The 18,248-nt window shown below is 41.4% G+C and overlaps 1 protein-coding gene across 1 annotated transcript; it reads right to left on the minus strand.

The window, feature by feature from the left end:
- Positions 1-8,128: 8,128 nt before the first annotated feature.
- On the minus strand, positions 8,129-16,976 carry SETD4 (SET domain containing 4). Its single transcript, XM_009876226.1, has 10 exons — positions 16,887-16,976; positions 16,366-16,461; positions 15,372-15,409; positions 13,638-13,726; positions 12,548-12,977; positions 11,621-11,795; positions 10,839-10,920; positions 10,412-10,492; positions 9,313-9,436; positions 8,129-8,397 (listed from the first exon to the last, which is right to left on the minus strand). The coding sequence occupies exons 1-10, from the start codon at positions 16,954-16,956 to the stop codon at positions 8,263-8,265; spliced, it is 1,320 nt and encodes a 439-aa protein (XP_009874528.1). The 5' UTR covers positions 16,957-16,976; the 3' UTR covers positions 8,129-8,262.
- Positions 16,977-18,248: the final 1,272 nt, after the last annotated feature.

Raw genomic sequence — 18,248 nt, forward strand, 5'->3', positions numbered from 1 at the left:
CAGTCAGGGACAGAGACAATGTTAGATCTCCTAAGGTTCAGGCCAGACTGATCTGCTGTGTTCCTCAGGGCCTGTGCCAAGCATATGTGGCTCTCTCCCTATATCTAGAAGAGGAATGGCCATTCTCATAGACAAGGACTTCTTTGAAAGAGTACAATCACTCATCATTACTATTATCTCTAACATAGTTAAGATCAAGACTGGATTCAAAATCCCTGACTTTCTTTTGTGATTTTAGCCTGGATCCCTGAGAAAACAAACCTCTTTATAGCTTGATATGCTAGTGTCTCCTCACACTCTCATGTATTTTCTAAACACATTAGACAATTTTCTATCAAATGTGACATAAAAGAGCCATCTCAAATGCCACACCTATGCTGTCTTTGTGAATGCTCTTGGCTGTATGCTCAAAGCCCAGCTCTCTGACCATTCACACCATCTTAGCCTTAGAGAATATTCAAAGGGGTCATCATGAGAGCGCCACATTTGAAATGCCAGAGGAAATCTGGGGACTCTTCATTGCTTTCTGTTTCCTCTAACAGGCATTCCTTTCCTCCCTAGACAGCTCTACATCCAAGAGCAACTCACATCCTCCAACTCCTATGCCACACAGTAGGGCAACTCCAGTGGTGAGTGACGGTGGGAGGCATAATAAGTCTCTGCATGACAGAGAGGATGACTACGCTGCCCTACCAGAATCCTAACATGAGAGATTTCCCATCTGGCAACCTTGAGGGATTCACACCCATCTCCATCTTTGCGTGATAGCACAGAACAGTGAGACATCCAGATGAACCAGTACAAAAGAAAATCTCCCTCTATCACTGCAGCTTTAGCCCAAACAATGTTCTTTCTCCCCTATCCTTCAGTCTAGGGCCCTGCTCTAATACTGCAAAAAAAAAAAAAAAAAAGCGCCAAACCAGGGCTATGCAGCCAAGGAAACCAAACAGCCCAGCTCTTATGAAGCTGGGATAGCACTGGCTAGCCACAGCGTGGCACACATATGTATTCACCTGACTTTATTCAATTTTCTAAGGGTTTCTGTCCAGACTGTAGGATTTCCCTTTCTGACCTTCCCACCTCCTTCCCACTTAGCACAGAAACGGTCAACCTGGCCACCACACAATTTCTGATAGAAGGACTGGCCAGTTATCTACATAAACTTACAGGCAGAGAAAAGCCAAAGAGGTGTGTGTGCCATTTCTTAGTGTACAAAACACCCCTTCTCCAGTGGGACCACTCCATCTCTCCTGCCCAACCCACTCTTCCCTTTCCTCCTCTGCAGTCCAGCCTACACTGCACTCCTAGCAGTCCTTTAGGAGTCTCCCATGACCTACACAGTGTTTTCCCACTCCTAAGTCAGGGACTGGCTAGTCCAGCATCTAAGTACTCATCAGAAACAGCATGAATCATCTAAGGATGGCATGGTCCCTTCTGATCTCCCGCCAACATCCTCTGCAGGCCAGCCCACTCACACCAAGCATCTCTGTCCATGTAAAGTTCCTCTCGTGGGAAGGATGCACAAATTCGCTGGCGCTTCCTTGCTGCAAAGAGGGCTGGCTCCTTACAGATAAAGATGCGGGCTCTGGATGCCAGTCCAGGCAGGGTGGTACAGACAGGCATGGCACCAGTCTCATGCTGAGAATGTCCCTCTGTCCTCTCCATAGCCATCATTGCTTGCCAAGGGTCAAAAGACCCAAACTGCCACTGCCAGCTCTTTACAGAGCAGCCCTAGCAGGAGGGAGCTCCTAAAATAGCTCATCCAGTGCTACAGTTGGATGTATCTGCAAGGAAAACAGTGCTCATCTAACAATTTCTCCAGCTCAACTCTGCCATTCTGGCAGAGAGGTAAAGCACCAGACACAGTTGGCCCTGCCAGACTTGGAACAAGTACAGGTACAGGTGTACGTAAAGAGAAAAAATGTTCTTCCATTAAAAGTGCACTGCAAATACCCACCTCCTGCCATGCACAGGGTGGTACTAGAGCCCAATCCACTTCAATGCCTTCGAGATTGGCATGTTGCAGTATGGTCCAGCACTGGAGCCAGGAGGAGAGAGCTGAGGAACAGGAGAGAGGGCTTCAGGAGAAAATAGTATCTTTCCAAGCACCAGATCCCTCCACTCCTCATCTTTGAAGCTATAGGGAAACTGGTACAACCTGAAGGAGCTCTAAGCACATGCAAGGTCAACACACACTGGCTGTTTCAGAGGCCTCTGTGTAACTGAGCAACACAGCAAACGCATCAAAAGTAGTAAGCAGACACAAGTCACAAAAATGGTCAGTGAAGAAATCCTCAGTGAAGGGGATCAGCTTACGACTATTAGACACTAGAGAAATGACAAAAGGGAGAGTCCACAAAATGGCCCTACACAGAGGAAATGTTTCAGAGCTTGACCAGCTGTGTCAAGGGACACTATTGAAAGAGATCTGTGCAAGAGATGAATCTGAGCCCTAACCTCTGAAGAAAAAAAAAAAAAGCAGACAGTTCTCTATTGCAATTGCACTAGCTAAACCATCATGGTGAATTAATGCAACAAAGATGATTTGAACTATTAGTTATGTCTCAGGTGATAGTTTCAGGGGAAAATGACATTATTTATCCTGAGAGAGGAGCAACTCCAACAATGTTGGAGTACAATAAAACAGAGAATACAATAAAACAGAGAAAAGTACAGAGTAAAGTACAATAAAAGAGAGAAAAGAAAAAATAGTAAAGAGCTTCAAGTTTCACTTGAAATCAGCAGAAAGAAAGCTACATATTCAACTGTTTATCTAATACCAACCATGATGTATCATTGAAGACAACACTTTTTAGCACTAAAAGTACACTACAGCAAATAGAACTATAACTGCATGTGGATATACTGTAATCTCTTATTTCTCTGTAGTACAGTTGCATCATCTAGTGGACAACACAGAGATTGCTAGTTTTACACTAACTTTACTCAATTTAGTTAGGGGTTCACTGAGTATCTTTACTTTTTCACTGAATAAAGCTCATTGCAGTGCTTTCTAAAACTTAATCCTGGAACTATAAATATCCACTAAGACATGCAGTGGAATGAACTAGAAATGCATTTTTTTTCTTTCATCCCCAACCTGCACCAGACTGATGACACCTAACTTTCTTAGACAGGGTTAAAATCAAGTTATTCTAGTTCAATTCAGCCACTGAGCTGTGATTTCCCTGCTTTTGTACCTAAATGATAAAAATCACGAATTTCACATGATTCAGATCTGACTTCTGGTCCAAACGGAGGTAAAATTTGTAAATATTTTTTAAAATTGTGTTCATATTTACTGTGTAAAGAAACCCATGAGGTTCTGTCGGGACAATCTCCCTCTGTCCTAGAGTTCATTATCTTCATCACTGGCACTACAGATGCGCTGAGTGCAGATAAACACTTCAAATGATGCTGAAGTATGGCATTTTTAAAGGGTATTCTTTACCTCCTATAGGTAGGGAGAGTCTACTTAGCCTGGGAGACATAATTTTTAAAAGCTCTTTCTTTAGGAATGTCATCTTTGAAATGCTTTCATAGTGTACTAAAAGCTTTGATTACCAGAGTATGAGAGCTGATACTCCCTTATCTTGTCCTGAAACAGATAGGTCTAAAGGCACTTCGCAATGATGGATGATCTCCACGCATTACCACTGAAGAAAACTGTAAACTAGAAGCCACTCTCTGCAGAAGATCAAAGAAAATCCATGTTGTATTTACATAAATTGACACAGGAAAGATACTCCCATGCGGTTTCATTTTTCAGTGACTTTATCATTTTTCAATGAATTCAGATTGCACTAAATCAACTCCTTCTCAAAAAAAAAATATTAATCTGTGCTATTCCTGTCTCATGCTCTTATCACAAGAAATAAAGCTTTCCTTGCTAAACCTACCCAAACCCATGTCTTCACTGAAGTCACAGAACTTGCTCCTCCTTTAGCTCTCTGAGCAGCACTGCACAAGCTGGAAGAGAAACTACCTCACTGCCATGGTCTATGCCAGGTTTGTACCACTAATAGTAAAAAGCTGAGCTTTATTGCTACTACTGCTGAGATTTGCAGATAAAATCTGAAAGGAAATTTATACAAAGAGGGAGATGCAATCTTTCCACACTAAGATCATGGCTAAAGCTCTTCTTAGACTAATAGACGGCCAGAGCCAAATGTTAACAACACGTCAATAAAGTTAAGCGATGAAGATTTTCACTGCTCAAAGGGGCTCTAGTTAAAGTAGCGCCTGAGAGTAAGCATCTTTGAAAATTTGGTTTAGTGTTCCATAAGACAGTCGCAGAGTACTCCCAGTGCAGTTGCTTCTTCAGGCACTCTAACTCATAGCTAAGCTTAGGATGTCCCATCTTGCATACAGTTTAGGTTTATTCAAAAGAGAATTTAAGCTTTTACTGCCTAGGCATATATGTAGATAAATGCTGAATCACAACCTGTGTTACACTGGTTTATTCCTATTGACGTGTGCTACAAAAGCACTAGTTCCAGTTTCATAGTTTATTCAGGAAGGATTTTGCCTTTGACATTAAACACACATGGCTCTATTCAGAACACTTACTACAGTGCTTAAAGTAAAGCTGTGGGCTTACTGCCGTGCTTACGTGCATGAGACAGACAAGCAATTCATACTGCCTATTCTCCTGCACTGCCAGATCCCCCTCCTACGCTGCCTAGAGGGCACACAGGAATTACAGAAGTGGAGTCCATATTCAAACCACCTGGTATAAATGTGTAACCCACAGTGCAATAATGAAGCAAATAAACTTCTGGCAAACCAGCATCAATCTTGCAAGACACATCGTACAGAAGTTGTTCTTAAAATAGCCATCACCAGAGAAAAGCAAAAGGAAAAAAAAAGAAAAAAAGAAAAGAAACCAAACTACCAAACATCCCCATCTTCTTTAACTCTGGTACAACTTAATTACAAAATTATGAAATGAGAAACACATCTGTTCTTACAGAATGAAAAAAAAAAAGAAGAAAGTAAGAGGTGAAACAGTTCAACCGTAACCATCAAAGCTGCAGGGCATGTTCAAAGCAAGGATCCCTCTAGCCCAGTACCCTGTTTCCCACAGCATCCACCAACACCTTAAACGAGCAAGCACAGGTCGAGCATATACAATATCTGCCATCAATACCTTCCCAACCTTCAAGTATTTTGAGATCAGGCAACTAGGTAAGCCCAAAGTTGTTTAGCTGGCTTGTACCTGCCAACAGTTCTGTCCTCCATGAGCATGTGCTCTGCACCCATGTCAACTTTTGTATCCCTATTCCTTAGTAACATCGCTGGATTCTTTACCACATTCGATTAGTTTTGAACCTGACTTCTTTATGCACCCTTTAAATGCCCTAATTTCTGGCACTGCGAATGCTCGCTCAGTCACCATCCATCCTCATGTTATGTCATGTCATGTCATGTTTGGAGGGGATTTTTGGTAGTGGGAGGGCTGTGGGGATGTCTCCTTGCAAAAATTCCAGAGTCTCTCCCCCAAACCAGGTAAAAGTTGGACCCATCTTTGGTCAAGGCCAGGCCAATCAGCGCCTCTGTCATCAATGTATTTAAGAGGGGAAATCTGTTGGGCCAGCCTCTTTGCCCTGTACTTTGTGTTGTAGAGTTGTTGTTTTGGAAAGGAGGGAGAGGTGAAGAAAGCAACCATGGGGTCACCTGGCAGGGAGAAGGTAGCCTGGAAGAAGAAAGTGGGAAGGAAGAAGTGTGTTTAAGATCTTGTATTTATTTCTCTCACTATCCTACTCAGATTTAGTTGAACCAGTGGTAGTAAATAGTTTGTTTTCACCCCACATCTACTCTGGTTTTTGCCCATGACCATAAGTCATGAATGAACCCTCTCTGTCCTGATCTCAATCTTGAGTCTTTTCTATCGAATTTTCTCCCTCCCTATCCCTAAAGAGAGGGCATAGGGGTGAGTGAGTGTCTACATAGCTCTTGTTCCCGGGGGGCTGGGCTCAAACTACAACAATGGGGAACAGTCACAGGGTCAGGGTCTCAGTCCCACTTCTCTCTGCTATAGCCAGGAAGGACCCTCTCATGAGCTGATGAGATCTGCCCTCGGTGAGGGTAGTAGAGATTGCATTCCCAAATCCAGTCATCTCATCCCAGAAGGTACTTCTGGGACTGGCAAGTAAAAAAGAGCGCCAACTGGCTTGTAGGGGTTAAAACCACAGTTTAGGCAAATATGAAAGTAAGTCGGTCCAAAGTATGTAATAAATGTGCTTCTAGCTCCAGAAAGCACTTCAGTTCCTCTTCCAGCCCACTCACACTGCCCCCTGCTCTAAAATGTAAAATAACCACACGCTGTCAGCATCTCTATATAAACAATACAGAAAGCCTGAGAGTACAAAAGAGTCTCGGTGCATTAGGGTAAACAAGGCACAAAAAAGCTTATTTTCTGAAATTCCTAATCCTAGGAAGAGATTGTGAAGATGGCACCTCAAAACCAAGAACTTCTGGGCTTGGAAACTGTTTAATCGCACAAAATTACCCTCTCCAGTCCCTCCAGTCTTTTGAACCTAAGCCAACATACCCTTGTAGGCCAGGAAGGTGTCTTCTCAGAGCTCCAGGTATCAAGACATTTCCTGTCCCAAATAGACTGAGGAAATAAAACAGAGCAGGGAAAATCCCTGGAAGCCTCAAATCCGAGCAAGTTTACACAGTAACATTCTTGTTCCCACGGTGCCAAAGCGAGTCTGAAAGTGCATTTGAGCTTGAATACTTAACAGTTCTGACTTGTTCAATTTCTTTCCTTAAATTATATCATTAGCTAGAATGCCTTTATTGCTGTGTAAAATTTCATTTATTTCAAAATTAAGTCTTGTAGAAAATGAAGCAATATATTTACAAAAATACTTTTATAAAATACAGTTCCTGAAAAATGCTAGAAATAGTAATGATAATTTATATGAACACAATTCCCCATGAAAGAGAAAATAATCACAACACAATTCCAATTATAAACCAAGTTCATACAGCTTAAATAAGGGTCCTGTCCTGAAATGCCCTTTGAAGAAGTCTTTCTTCTCTAAAGAACACAGGGAACCCAAACTCCCCTACTTAAGTAGAACTAATACCAAAAGGCAGCTCATGAGACTATCCTCTTGTAGGCAGGATAGGAACATTGCTCAGTGGGATCACCAGAACTGAACGGAAACACAATTAATTGCCTGGGTGGTCTTCCAAATGAGAAACAGAGTTCAAAGCGATATATCCCTTCAGTTCTCATTCCCAGCGGGAGGAGTCAGAACACGAACTAGTGAGCCTGAAGGGGGCTTTGAGAGCAAAAGACAGAATTACATGCTTCCTTACATTCAAGAAATGCTTGGGCTGCAACCGCAAAGGGAGTGATTTGGAGTTGGTCACAATGGGGCTGATCTGCGCTCTAGTGCACATCTATTTTTCCAGCAATGAGCAGGGACTACATGACCTGCTAAGCCTTGGGCACATGTGGAAAAAGGAAAGGATGAGGCCACAGCAAAGAGAAGTTGCTCTGTCCTATTCCTCTACGTCAAGTGCCAGAGCTCAAATACATGCTGAGGAGTAGCTGCTTGACTCTATGATCCACGCTTTAGCCACACAGGCAGCTGTAAAGTCTCAGACTGACAGAGCCTACAGTCCTGGGGCAGCTCCAATTACCTCAGAAGCTGTTTTGCTCACAGCAGCCATGATTTCAAAGGGATGTGAGGAAAGCCACCTGTGCTCCCTGCTACCAGCTGGGCTAACCTCTTGTATTACTGAAGAATGTCAGCAAAGAATAAACCAAGACTTTATTAATGTTTAGTGAGTGTCAGGAGGACGGAGCCAGGCTCCTCTCAGTGACGTCCAATGACAGGACACGGGGTAACGGGACCAAGCTGGAGCATAGGAGGTTCCATAAAAACATTAGAAAAAACTTTTTCACTGTGAAGGTGACAGAGCCCTGGCACAGGCTGCCCAGAGATGTTGTGGAGTCTCCTTCTCGGGAGACTTTCAAAACCCGCCGGGACGCGTTCCTGTGGGGCTGGCCTTGGGGGTGCCGCTCTGGCAGGGGGGTTGGACTAGATGGTCTCTAGAGGTCCCTTCCAACCCCTGACACCCTGTGATTCTGTGAAACTCCCAGTCCTGTGTGACCCTGTAAACTAAACTAGGCATATTCTGATGACTTTTTACATTATTCTTTGCTGCTCAGGTCCATTAAAATGGTTGAGCAAGGCATATCCGTAACAAACAAGCTCCAATCAGCCACAGCTTGGCGATGGGTCAGGTTGTTGCCATATTCAAGTTGCAAACAATTGCAGCTGATTTTTGTAGTATCTTCAGATCTTCCAGGCGTAGGGCTTCTACCAAAGCCAGGTGTTTTTTGAGGTCCTCTTTCTTCTTTTTCAACTGGGAAATCTGAAGTTTATACAAATGGAAAGAAATCACTAAAAAATTAGTTTATTTACTATAGGACACAAACATAAAACTTGTGGAAAGCTTATCTGTGGAAGGGATTCCATGAACTATGTCAAAACAGTATCTTTTTTAATCTTCCACAAGAAAATCTGTAATAGTAAAAGAAGATAAAAAAGGGGGCAAAGGGGAGATAACAATTAAAAATCCCCAACCACATCATATGGATAGGATGCAGATCAAAAACAAGGAGAGGAAGGGAATGGAAATGTTTCCCTGATATCAAGCTCCTAAGTCCATACTATCCTCAGGATGTTGCTCAAGACCAGATTCACCTCACACTCTGTGAATACATATGTTTCCTTTGCAAAAGCATGGTTCTAATAACCCTTTTCCATAATAGCTTGACATTAAGTATGCATTTGTTCATCAAAATTCAGAAAGGAAGGAGAATGTTTTTCTAAGAGCACAGACACCCCCTTCCCAGGAGAGTGGCTGACATGGGTAGTTCATTTGACTTGGCTGGCTTCAAGGAGCGCAACATTCGCTTCCTGCAACAAGGCATTTATGGCAGGCCTGCAACAACTTATGTGCCCACCTCATACAAGCTGGCACTTTCTTTTAAGAGGTAACCTCAACAAACACCTTGATACTGTAGTCAGGGGAAGGTTAAATACTTATTTACAGGGCTTCATATAAACTTTGTAACAGGGTTCCTTTCCTTGCTGCAGCCACAAATTCTGCCAAGCAATTCAGTGCCGTCAGTCACCTTGGAAAGAAATCCTGTGGCACCCCACTGTAGTCAACTGTAGTTAATACCTTCCGTCATTCTGTTCTCACCCCAGAAAATTGTACTGCTGTACATTGATGCTAGGAGAGAAAGGAATCTGGGCTACCTTGTTCTTCCAGTCAAATTACCTGCAGAAGGACTTGCTGTGTCTCCTCTATTAAAAAATGGCATATTTTTGCTGTTACATTCAAAGTCTTTTGCTCATTTCTGGCTGAAATCACATCTCCAAGCAGCGCTCTCCTCCAGCAAGTACTAGAACAACACACCAACATTTACCATATTCCCAGCTGAATGATAAACATATGATTACACCAAGAATAACTGTGTTGGCATAAGCCAAAGTTAGTATATGTGAAGAAGGCACTCAGCCCTCAGATATGAGACCGATAAGGTAAGCAAAACAGAAGATAGAGTTAATGGTCTGGAACAGTGGTTCCAGTTCTCTACCCCTACCCTTTCAGCCAAAGCCAGTCCGCGCTCAGACCAACACTTCTGGTCTTTACTGCTCTGCCACGTTGCCAACTCCAGCGGCACCAGTGAGGGGTAAAAGCTATTAACTCAGAACTTATTAGCATGGCTTTCTGCTAAACTTCTCACCTGGGCTTGAAACCAGCATTATGGGGTTTATTTTTAGTTCTTATAATCAACTTGTTCCACTCAGCCATGAATCTTCAAAGCATAAACAGCTTTGAACAAGAGACGATTTTTTTAATTTATTTACTATTACAAGCAAAACCCAGGTAACCATTTTCTATTAATGCTGTTTGAGGCAGATTTGACACGTGGAACAAATGATCAAACCTGTGCTGACAGTCACTGGAGATTAATTTCAGTGACTTAATCGGCCTTAAAATTTCAGAAGCAGTCTGTGGAACACATGCTTCATAGAAATTGAGCAAGGTCAATGGCATTTAAAATCCCATCAAACGAACAGGAGTCTGAACCTTAAAGCTAATATCTGGTTCTCAAAATAGAAAGGGAAAACAATGGGGTGTACCTAGTATTTAATACAAAAAAGCAAAAGACCAAAGCAGAAAATAGGCAATGATTTTACATGATACGGTGTTCTCTGCTCTCCTCCTTTTCACTTCTCACCTGCAGTCAATGAGATCAACAGGAGATCCAAACCAACTGTCCCAGTATCTCACAAGCAGCCAGCAAAGAGTAAATGAATAACCGAAAACGGCACATGCACATTGTCTAAATATTCAGAGTACTAAAACTTACAACTCATCTGCTGCAAGACTTAACAACTTGAGGGCTGTGAGTAATCTCCAGGATGGTCCATCCCATCCAAAGGTCAGGTTTCTAAAAAGGCAAAAGTGACGAGATGCAGAAATTATAGGTGATCTTTCACAATGCGATAGCTTTCTTCCTGACAAGTGTCAGTAAGGGAAGATCTGCTCTTCCAAACTAGAGGACTCCCTTACTCTGTTGCTATCCACAGGCAGATGACAGGCTGTACCTCCAAACCTATATCAAGCTTTTATATTGTTATTTACCACTTCTACATTCTCTCACAGTGAGCATCAGTTTGTTAAGAAAATCCAAAGAATGATTTTATGCTGGATTTTGGTACTTGAAGCAAAATTTGACTCCCAGGAAAACTGAAAAGAAAGCTCACAGGGAAACAAGAAAACCTCTAGATACCTACTCTAAGTAGTCATGATCCTTTAGAATTGAAAGTTTTGCATTTCTCTGCTTGTCCAGTGGTGGAAAATATTTGAGGAGAGTATCTGCAGAAAAACACATTTTATATATTTAAATAAATGGTATGTAGAAGAAATCACAATCCTCAAATCTGAAATGATATTTCAACAATATTTTTCAAGTAGCTAAAAGACAAAGATAAAAGCCTGCTACATTTTGGTGAATCTTAACATGATCAGAAAGGTATCTACTTCTCAAAAGCTATCAGAAATCTTCAGGATTACATTCTTATAATTGAAATTCTGACTTGAAGTTATGAACCACTCTCAGCAGCTTCAGTTTGTGGGGACTGAGGCTTCAATCCTGAAGTCAGTGGTACAATCTAAGACATCCAGTCAAAATCTCTCTATATATGCTGCTAAGAATCAGAATTCTACAAAAGGAAAAGTTACCAAAGAACACTTTCAATTTTAAAACTCCAGTCCTTAAGTTCTACGCAGTTCAAAGCAGTATCACATGCTATTCTGCTTCTTGGAAATACACACAAGTATTTTGACGGTACTAAAAAAAAATCATAATGCCTTAATAGGCATTGTGCTTATACGTATATGTGCACGAATATCTTCATTCCCCTTTAGTATGCAGATGTGCACGAATATCTTCATTCCCCTTTAGTAATCCCTTTTTACCAACATCTCCTGTTGAAGACAGACAATATTAACATGCTCAGACGCTCTCTTCTCTACTATTGTGCCTTTTGAAGTCAAGACAATCTGTAAGTCCAACCTGACGAGACATAAACACTGCTGTGAGGGTTATCCATTGCAATAAATCCATATTCTAGTAGCAGTCGCTGATTATCATGAGGCCCATAGCAGATAAATACTTCTTCATATCTTTTGCACTGTGAATTTGTCCAAACTTCATAGCTTCTTGTCTGCTCATTAAATGCAGCCTTTACCTTCAAGAAGTTAAAAATAGAAAGTTTACTCTTGGCAGGAAGACAGACCTTGAATAGAAACCAACAATACTGAGCACTCTTTTAAAACTGGAAGAAAACAGTGTTAGATGTCTGAAAAGGCAACCTATTAGGATGAAGAAGAGCAAACATCAAAACCTTAGTCCACAGGATGTGCCACCCAGTGTAGACTTACTGCAGAGGCCCCAAATCCGCAAATAAAGATGGTTTCATTCAGAGCTGGCCACTTTTGTGCTGCCCCAACTCTGTGTTGGCACAGTCCCTGACATGAGGTGGAACTGCTCTATACAATTTCCTAAGGCTGCTCAGAACCTTCAGCCAGAGGTGAAGTAACACAAGGACCACGTAACCTGAGATTTATCGCAGGAGCTGAGCCTTTCAGGAGAGCAAAGTAGGGTTATATTTGCAAGCTATTACATTTACAAGCTATTCCAAATAGCTACCCTGGCTGTAAATCTCACCCAGACATTGTGAGCTCTCCCCTGTAAATTTGCTTTGCTACATAAACTGAGGCATTTGAATCATCTTTATTCAACTGCCTTGGGGATGAATAACAAGATGTAGGGTATACACAACCCGTAAGTACTCAGCCTGTATGCGTCCTCAATAGACATTTTTCCCTCTATGAGATCTCTCACTGACCTCCAGACACTCCTAATCTGTCATGTAAATGTATACTGTATTGTGATAGTGCATTTACAAATAAATTAAGTGATTTATTTTTAGTTTCTTACCTGAACACTTGGACTGTGGTTTAGCAAATCTAAATATGGTGCCAATGCATAGACATCTGGCTCAAGAGAAAAGCATTTCCTCTGTGAATGTTTCATGTATATTGTCCTGGTATTGATAGTGCACCAAGCCCACTCTAGAGCACTGTAGTTAAAAATAGTTCCTGTGTTCTCAGCAAATAAAGGCTGCAGCGAAGAGAAAAAAGCCCTGGAAGACATGTACAACTCGTGGACTGTCGTTTTCTGCTCCTGAGCCTTCTTTCTTAAAGGTTGAGGAAGGAGGTTTACTACATCGTGCTCCAAACAAACCGGACAAGTGTACGCCTTGGGTAAAACATCAAGATACGGCTTCCACAGAGATTTTTCACCAGCATGCTTCTCTGCTATTAAAAATGTGCACAGTGCTATCAAAGGAGATATAGGAGGCTTCCATCTATTAGAAAATAAAATAAAAAATACCAACACAGCAGATACACAGAGGTGAAATAGGAAATGGATGCAGAAGTATTTTATCTCTCTTCTAGTTCTTTTAGATGTTATAAATAACTTCTATTTTAAACTTCTTTGTAGTTCATCTCCAAGTCCTTTTGATGGCTTCAAAGGGGCCATAAAAGCTGGTTTGTAGTAACAGCTTCAGGCTCAGGCTCACCTCCTGGGCTGTTATTTTTGGGGTTTGCGGGGGGGAGTGGGAGATTTTTTAGGATACATAAGTACTCGGTGTCAAGTATAGGTCTTTGCTCTAAATTTTCTAAAAGGCCATGCTGCTTTGCAACCCCATTTTATCTCCTTCACCTAATGAAGTATATTCACAAATTCCCAAGAAACCACTCCTAACTGGCATTTAGGTCCAAGCTGGCTCTAGAGGCAGATCAAGGTCAAGCCTGTATCATCCCTTCAACTCTGCCTAGCTAAAAAGATGCTCTGTGTCCAAACTTTACTTATCTGAGCATTTCACATGCATTGACACCCACAAGAAATACGTAAGTCAGGCTATGCAGTCTGAAACCCCATCACTCTTTAAGATGATTAACCTACTAATGAGCAACCCACAGTTAAAGGCCAGCTTGCCCATAAAATGTCAGTTTTCACTTACTTCATAATGTATTCTCCCAAGTAGCTACTAAGGACAGTACCCGTGGTGAGTAAGCATTTCTCAGGCAACGAAATGATCAGATCCCCTGCCTTTGAGGAAGGGAAAGAAAAAAAAAAAAAGACACACAAAGAATAGTAAAGGTCAAGTGTAAATGACTCATCTACTAGCCAATTTCCAAACAGAGGCAAATTCTCCAGAGAACATCAATCATAGAATCACAGAATGGCCTAGGCTGGAAGGGACCTTAGAGATCATCTAGTCCAACCTCCCTGTCATGGGCAGGGACGCCACCTCTCGACTAGACCAGGGAACACATGGGGACCGAGCAGGAAAGAAGCAACCAGATACGATGTTGAACTTGATGGAAACTGGCATGATTTTAAGACAGTCACAGTCCAGGGAAGGGGAACGACTGCAGTCAGGAGGAACTGTCACCTGCAGAAAGATAGCTGTTCACAGAAATTTTGGTGCCTGGCTACACATTTTCTTTGCATCAAAATATATTTTAGATTAGATCTCTCAAACAGCTGAACTTCTATCAACATAGCAGTATGGAATAGGGATATTCTAGGTCACATCTATCCCGACCTTGTTTGCCAAGCTGCTGTGTGTGTAAATTAGCCTTCATGCCTGGCTTGAGCCACATGTGTCCATGCCTGTAGGGAGCGGATATGAATCAAGTCGATACTCTCTCCTTCTCGTTCCTCTCATGAGTTTTCCTATTCTGCCCAGGCCTAGCTGTGCCCAGCTCTCACTGCACTTACCGCAGACTCCTAGCATGGTGCATAACCTGAGCCTCTGGCTTCAACTGCTGGCTCTAATCCCAAGTCATGAGAACATATACTGTTCCTTACACAAGACTTTTCTGCTGCATCTCCTTCCTACTTCTTGCTATTCTCTATTTTGTAAAAGGTTATGGGTCTGATTCCCCATTATTTCATATACTGTTCTCATACTGGTCAGGAAGCTTCTCCAACAAGCCTGCTTTCTGACAGGAATTTTTCAGGCAAATTCAGTTTTTCTGTGCCAATACCTGAAGGGCAAGGTACTCTTTCTATCATACTCCTTTTCTGCTGGGAATGTCTGAGAAATTACCTATAACCTCGTCTACCAACAAAGAAAAGGGCCGTCAAAGTAAGGTTTCAGTTGTGATTTCACATTATGGTTAAAATAACCCACAGCCAAACACTGCTTAAAGCCTCATCCCTTCCCTCCATCTCCCTCCTCAATACGCTATTTCTCCCTTTGTACCAACACTGCTCTGACTGAGGGGGGAGATTTCAAGGAGAAAGCTATCAAAGCTAGTAATTTTTTTGAAGAGAGAGCTTTCTGTTAGCTTCCTGTTGCAACTTACCACACAAGTGGGGAAGACTGCTAACAGACAGTGCAAAGTAAGCTGTAGAAGCCAGCAGCTGAGGGAGAAGGCATACATGTAGGAAGGGGCTTGCTCTTTCTGTTTTCCATCAGCCCCTGATTGCCTTAAACTGAAACACAAGACTACAAACTAAATCTCTGTAAATGAGTATATAAATGTTTTCAACAAACCCTCAGGGTACACAGAGGCATCATCTTACCGATAGGCCAACACGGCCAGTGCCTGTATTAGGCCAGAAACTAAATTCTCAGCAGGGACTCTGAAGACCTTGTATGGAATCTTGAGATTTCGTTGCTGTACAAGTCATTACATTACTAAAAAAAAAAAAAAGCTCTTGCATTAGAATCAACATTACTAACCTGAAAAGCTTTTGTTGCCATCAGTCCTCTTCCTGTATCTGGAGCAGAAACAAAAAAGATGCTTAAATACATGCATGTACATAAAATACAGAAGACTATGATAAGCTGCAATAAATTAACAGGCCAACAAGCAAAAGCTCTAAAAGAATATAAGTTGTCTCTTTACAAATGACAGAAGCCAACTACAGATCCAGATATATACCTCATTTCTTTGTTCTCTGATTCTCTTTTTACTTTTCAGGGCCCTGTGGGAGTCCCTTCCCTGCATCTCCTGCAATACTTGATGTCCAGTTCTAGCAATTACTTAACTTCTTTTTCCCAGTTTTGTCTTTACACACATCTTTCATTACTGGTTGATGTTTTGGTTTCAGAGTTTTAACTTCACAATTTCTAGTCACAGTATTTTTCTCTGATTCATCCTACTCTTTCTCTACTCTCTTTTTAATATTGCAACAGTTTTTGAAACATAATCTAGCTAAAAAGAAAAAAATACAAGTATATATCTTTACCCTAAACAGTACTATGTGAATCCCAGATCTAAAGTCAGTTACTTATCTGCATCACTAGATCTACTGAACTTGGATGGGGAAAAAAAGATAAGCAAATGATAAAAAGAATAGGTTCCAATACTGGAAACACTTAAAGAGCTATTACTTTTCTTTTTTAAAACTGTGCTACTAACACTTAAGATCTTGATTTCTACAAGGAATTCAGCCCATGTGTGCATGTTTTGCAGCATACCAGAGTATTCTCATACAAGAGTTCTACGTGAGATCATCTTTGTATATGAAACAGGTTACACTGCTTCTGGCCTCCATATCTACTTGTTTGTGTTAAATGACATTCATGTGCATTTGCCAGAAGGCCTTAAGACTAATGGTAACTGGCTTTTTCTCTGATGCTGGACAGGTGTGTGATTCAAAACGAAAGCAGGAATCTAACATTCTTAGAACAATCAGCAATTTGTATAACCAATAGACAATTAAAACATTACCCCAGAACTCTGTTGGCCTTAAATTACTGCATTCAAATCCTCTGTCTTTCAGCCACTTCTTAAGTTTAATGTATTCCAGCTTGTGACTGCAGTTGACTAAAAATAAAAAGAGGAGATTAAATGCTATAAAGTAGGACTCTGTTAGAAAACAAAGGAAATAGAAAAAAAAATTACTATATAGTCAGAAAAGCTATAGTTTGAACATTTTAGTACAGTTTAAAAAGTTCTGGGCCTCTGGGCACTGGGAGCTCTCAAACTGTAAGAATTATTTACCATATTCAAGGGTCAAGGTATTGAAGAGTGACGTAGTACTTGCCATTAGCCAGAAAAGAGAGCTCAAGATATTCACCTTGCTCTGCTTGGGATTGTAAACTAACGTAAGAATATTTGCATAGAAAAAACTAGCATTTATGAATGTGACTTTCAAAGCATAAAGGTGTTTGACAAATATACACCATAAAATGACACCGTGACAAACAGTCAGCTATTTTATTATTTAGCAGCACTTCCAAGGATAATACCTCCATCCATAAAACTCTGCAAGCATTTTCTTCTTCTCTTTCGACCTGTCCGACCTCTGCTTTTCTTCATATTAACAGATTTTGCCTTATTTAGACAACCTGAATTAAAAAAAAAAAAGGTTACTTAAAAATATTTAAAGACCCTTTCAAATTTTTTGTGTTTCTTTTATCTCAACACGCAAAATTAGAGCACTGCCTGTTTAATAAGCTGACTAATCTTTAAAGTTTAGAAAATGTACTACAAGCTAACCTCTAAACAAGTGTGGGTGACAGGGATGTGGGAAGATGAGAAGCCTCTATGTCCAAACATTACCCTCACAGAATCACAGAATGTCAGGGGTTGGAAGGGACCTCAAAAGATCACCTAGTCCAGCCCTCCTGCAAGAGCAGGATCACCTGCACTAGGTCACACAGGAATGCATCCAGGTGGGTTTTGAATGTGTCCAGACAAGAAGACATTTCATTGTTTTCATTATTTCCTTACTAGGACTATTACTGTTTATTAAAAAGACAGGGAGTTCCTCTTTTTCAAGCATAAATTTCAGAACATTAGAGGACAATGTCTGCATAGATTCCGCGTCTCTGATGAAGCCAAAACTTCATGAGTTCAATCTACAAAATCCCACATGTCATTCTAAACATCCTCCTCAAAACAAACCCATGTTACTCCTTTTGATATGTATTTGATTTTCTCTATTTCCCCACCACTATTGCTAGGCTTCTGAAAATGAATTTCAGTCATACCTTGGCCGATGTATGGCTATAAACCTCTAAAGGAGACAGGAACACCGATGCTTATGGGCACAGAACTATAAGTTTTCAAACAGCAAATGTATTACAATTATAGAAAATTAATCAGCGTAAACAGCCTCTGCAGTTTAGTTCATAAAAACCCAGAGGAGCAGAACGGAGCCATCTGATCATATACACTGCAGAAAACAAGCTTACCCCACATCACCACCACCACAAACACAACCACACAATTGCTCAGATAGGAAAAGACCTTTAAGATCATCCAGTCCAATCATTAACCTAACACTGACAAGCCCTCAACTAAACCATACCCCCAAGCACCCTGTCTGTAGGACTCTCAAACACCTCCAGGGATGGTGACTCCACCGCTGCCCCGGGCAACCCCTTCCAACGCCTGACAAACCCCTCAGCAAAGCAACTGATCCCAACACCCACCTGAACCTCCCCCGGTGCAAACTGAGGCCATTTCCTCTGGTCATTTCCACTTGTGACTTGGCAGGACAGACTGACCCCACCTCGCTACCACCTCCTTTCAGGTAGCTGCAGAGAGCGATTTCATGGTGGGACCAGATGACCTCAGGAGTCTTTTCCAACCTTAATGATTCTATG

Source organism: Apaloderma vittatum, unplaced genomic scaffold, assembly GCF_000703405.1.
Source record: "Apaloderma vittatum isolate BGI_N311 unplaced genomic scaffold, ASM70340v1 scaffold1939, whole genome shotgun sequence".
NCBI classification, from domain to species: domain Eukaryota; kingdom Metazoa; phylum Chordata; class Aves; order Trogoniformes; family Trogonidae; genus Apaloderma; species Apaloderma vittatum.

Excerpts from the sequence above, each read along its gene's own strand:
- SETD4 (XM_009876226.1), bottom strand. The coding sequence starts at position 16,956 with ATGAAGAAAAGCAGAGGTCGGACAGGTCGAAAGAGAAGAAGAAAATGC. Across the intron at positions 15,410-16,365 it reads AAGGCCAACAGAGTTCTGGG|ATACAGGAAGAGGACTGATG; the intron begins GTAATGTTTTAA and ends TTTCTGCTCCAG. Across the intron at positions 9,437-10,411 it reads AGTCTTGCAGCAGATGAGTT|TACTTGCTGGAGGAGAGCGC; the intron begins GTAAGTTTTAGT and ends GTGTTGTTCTAG.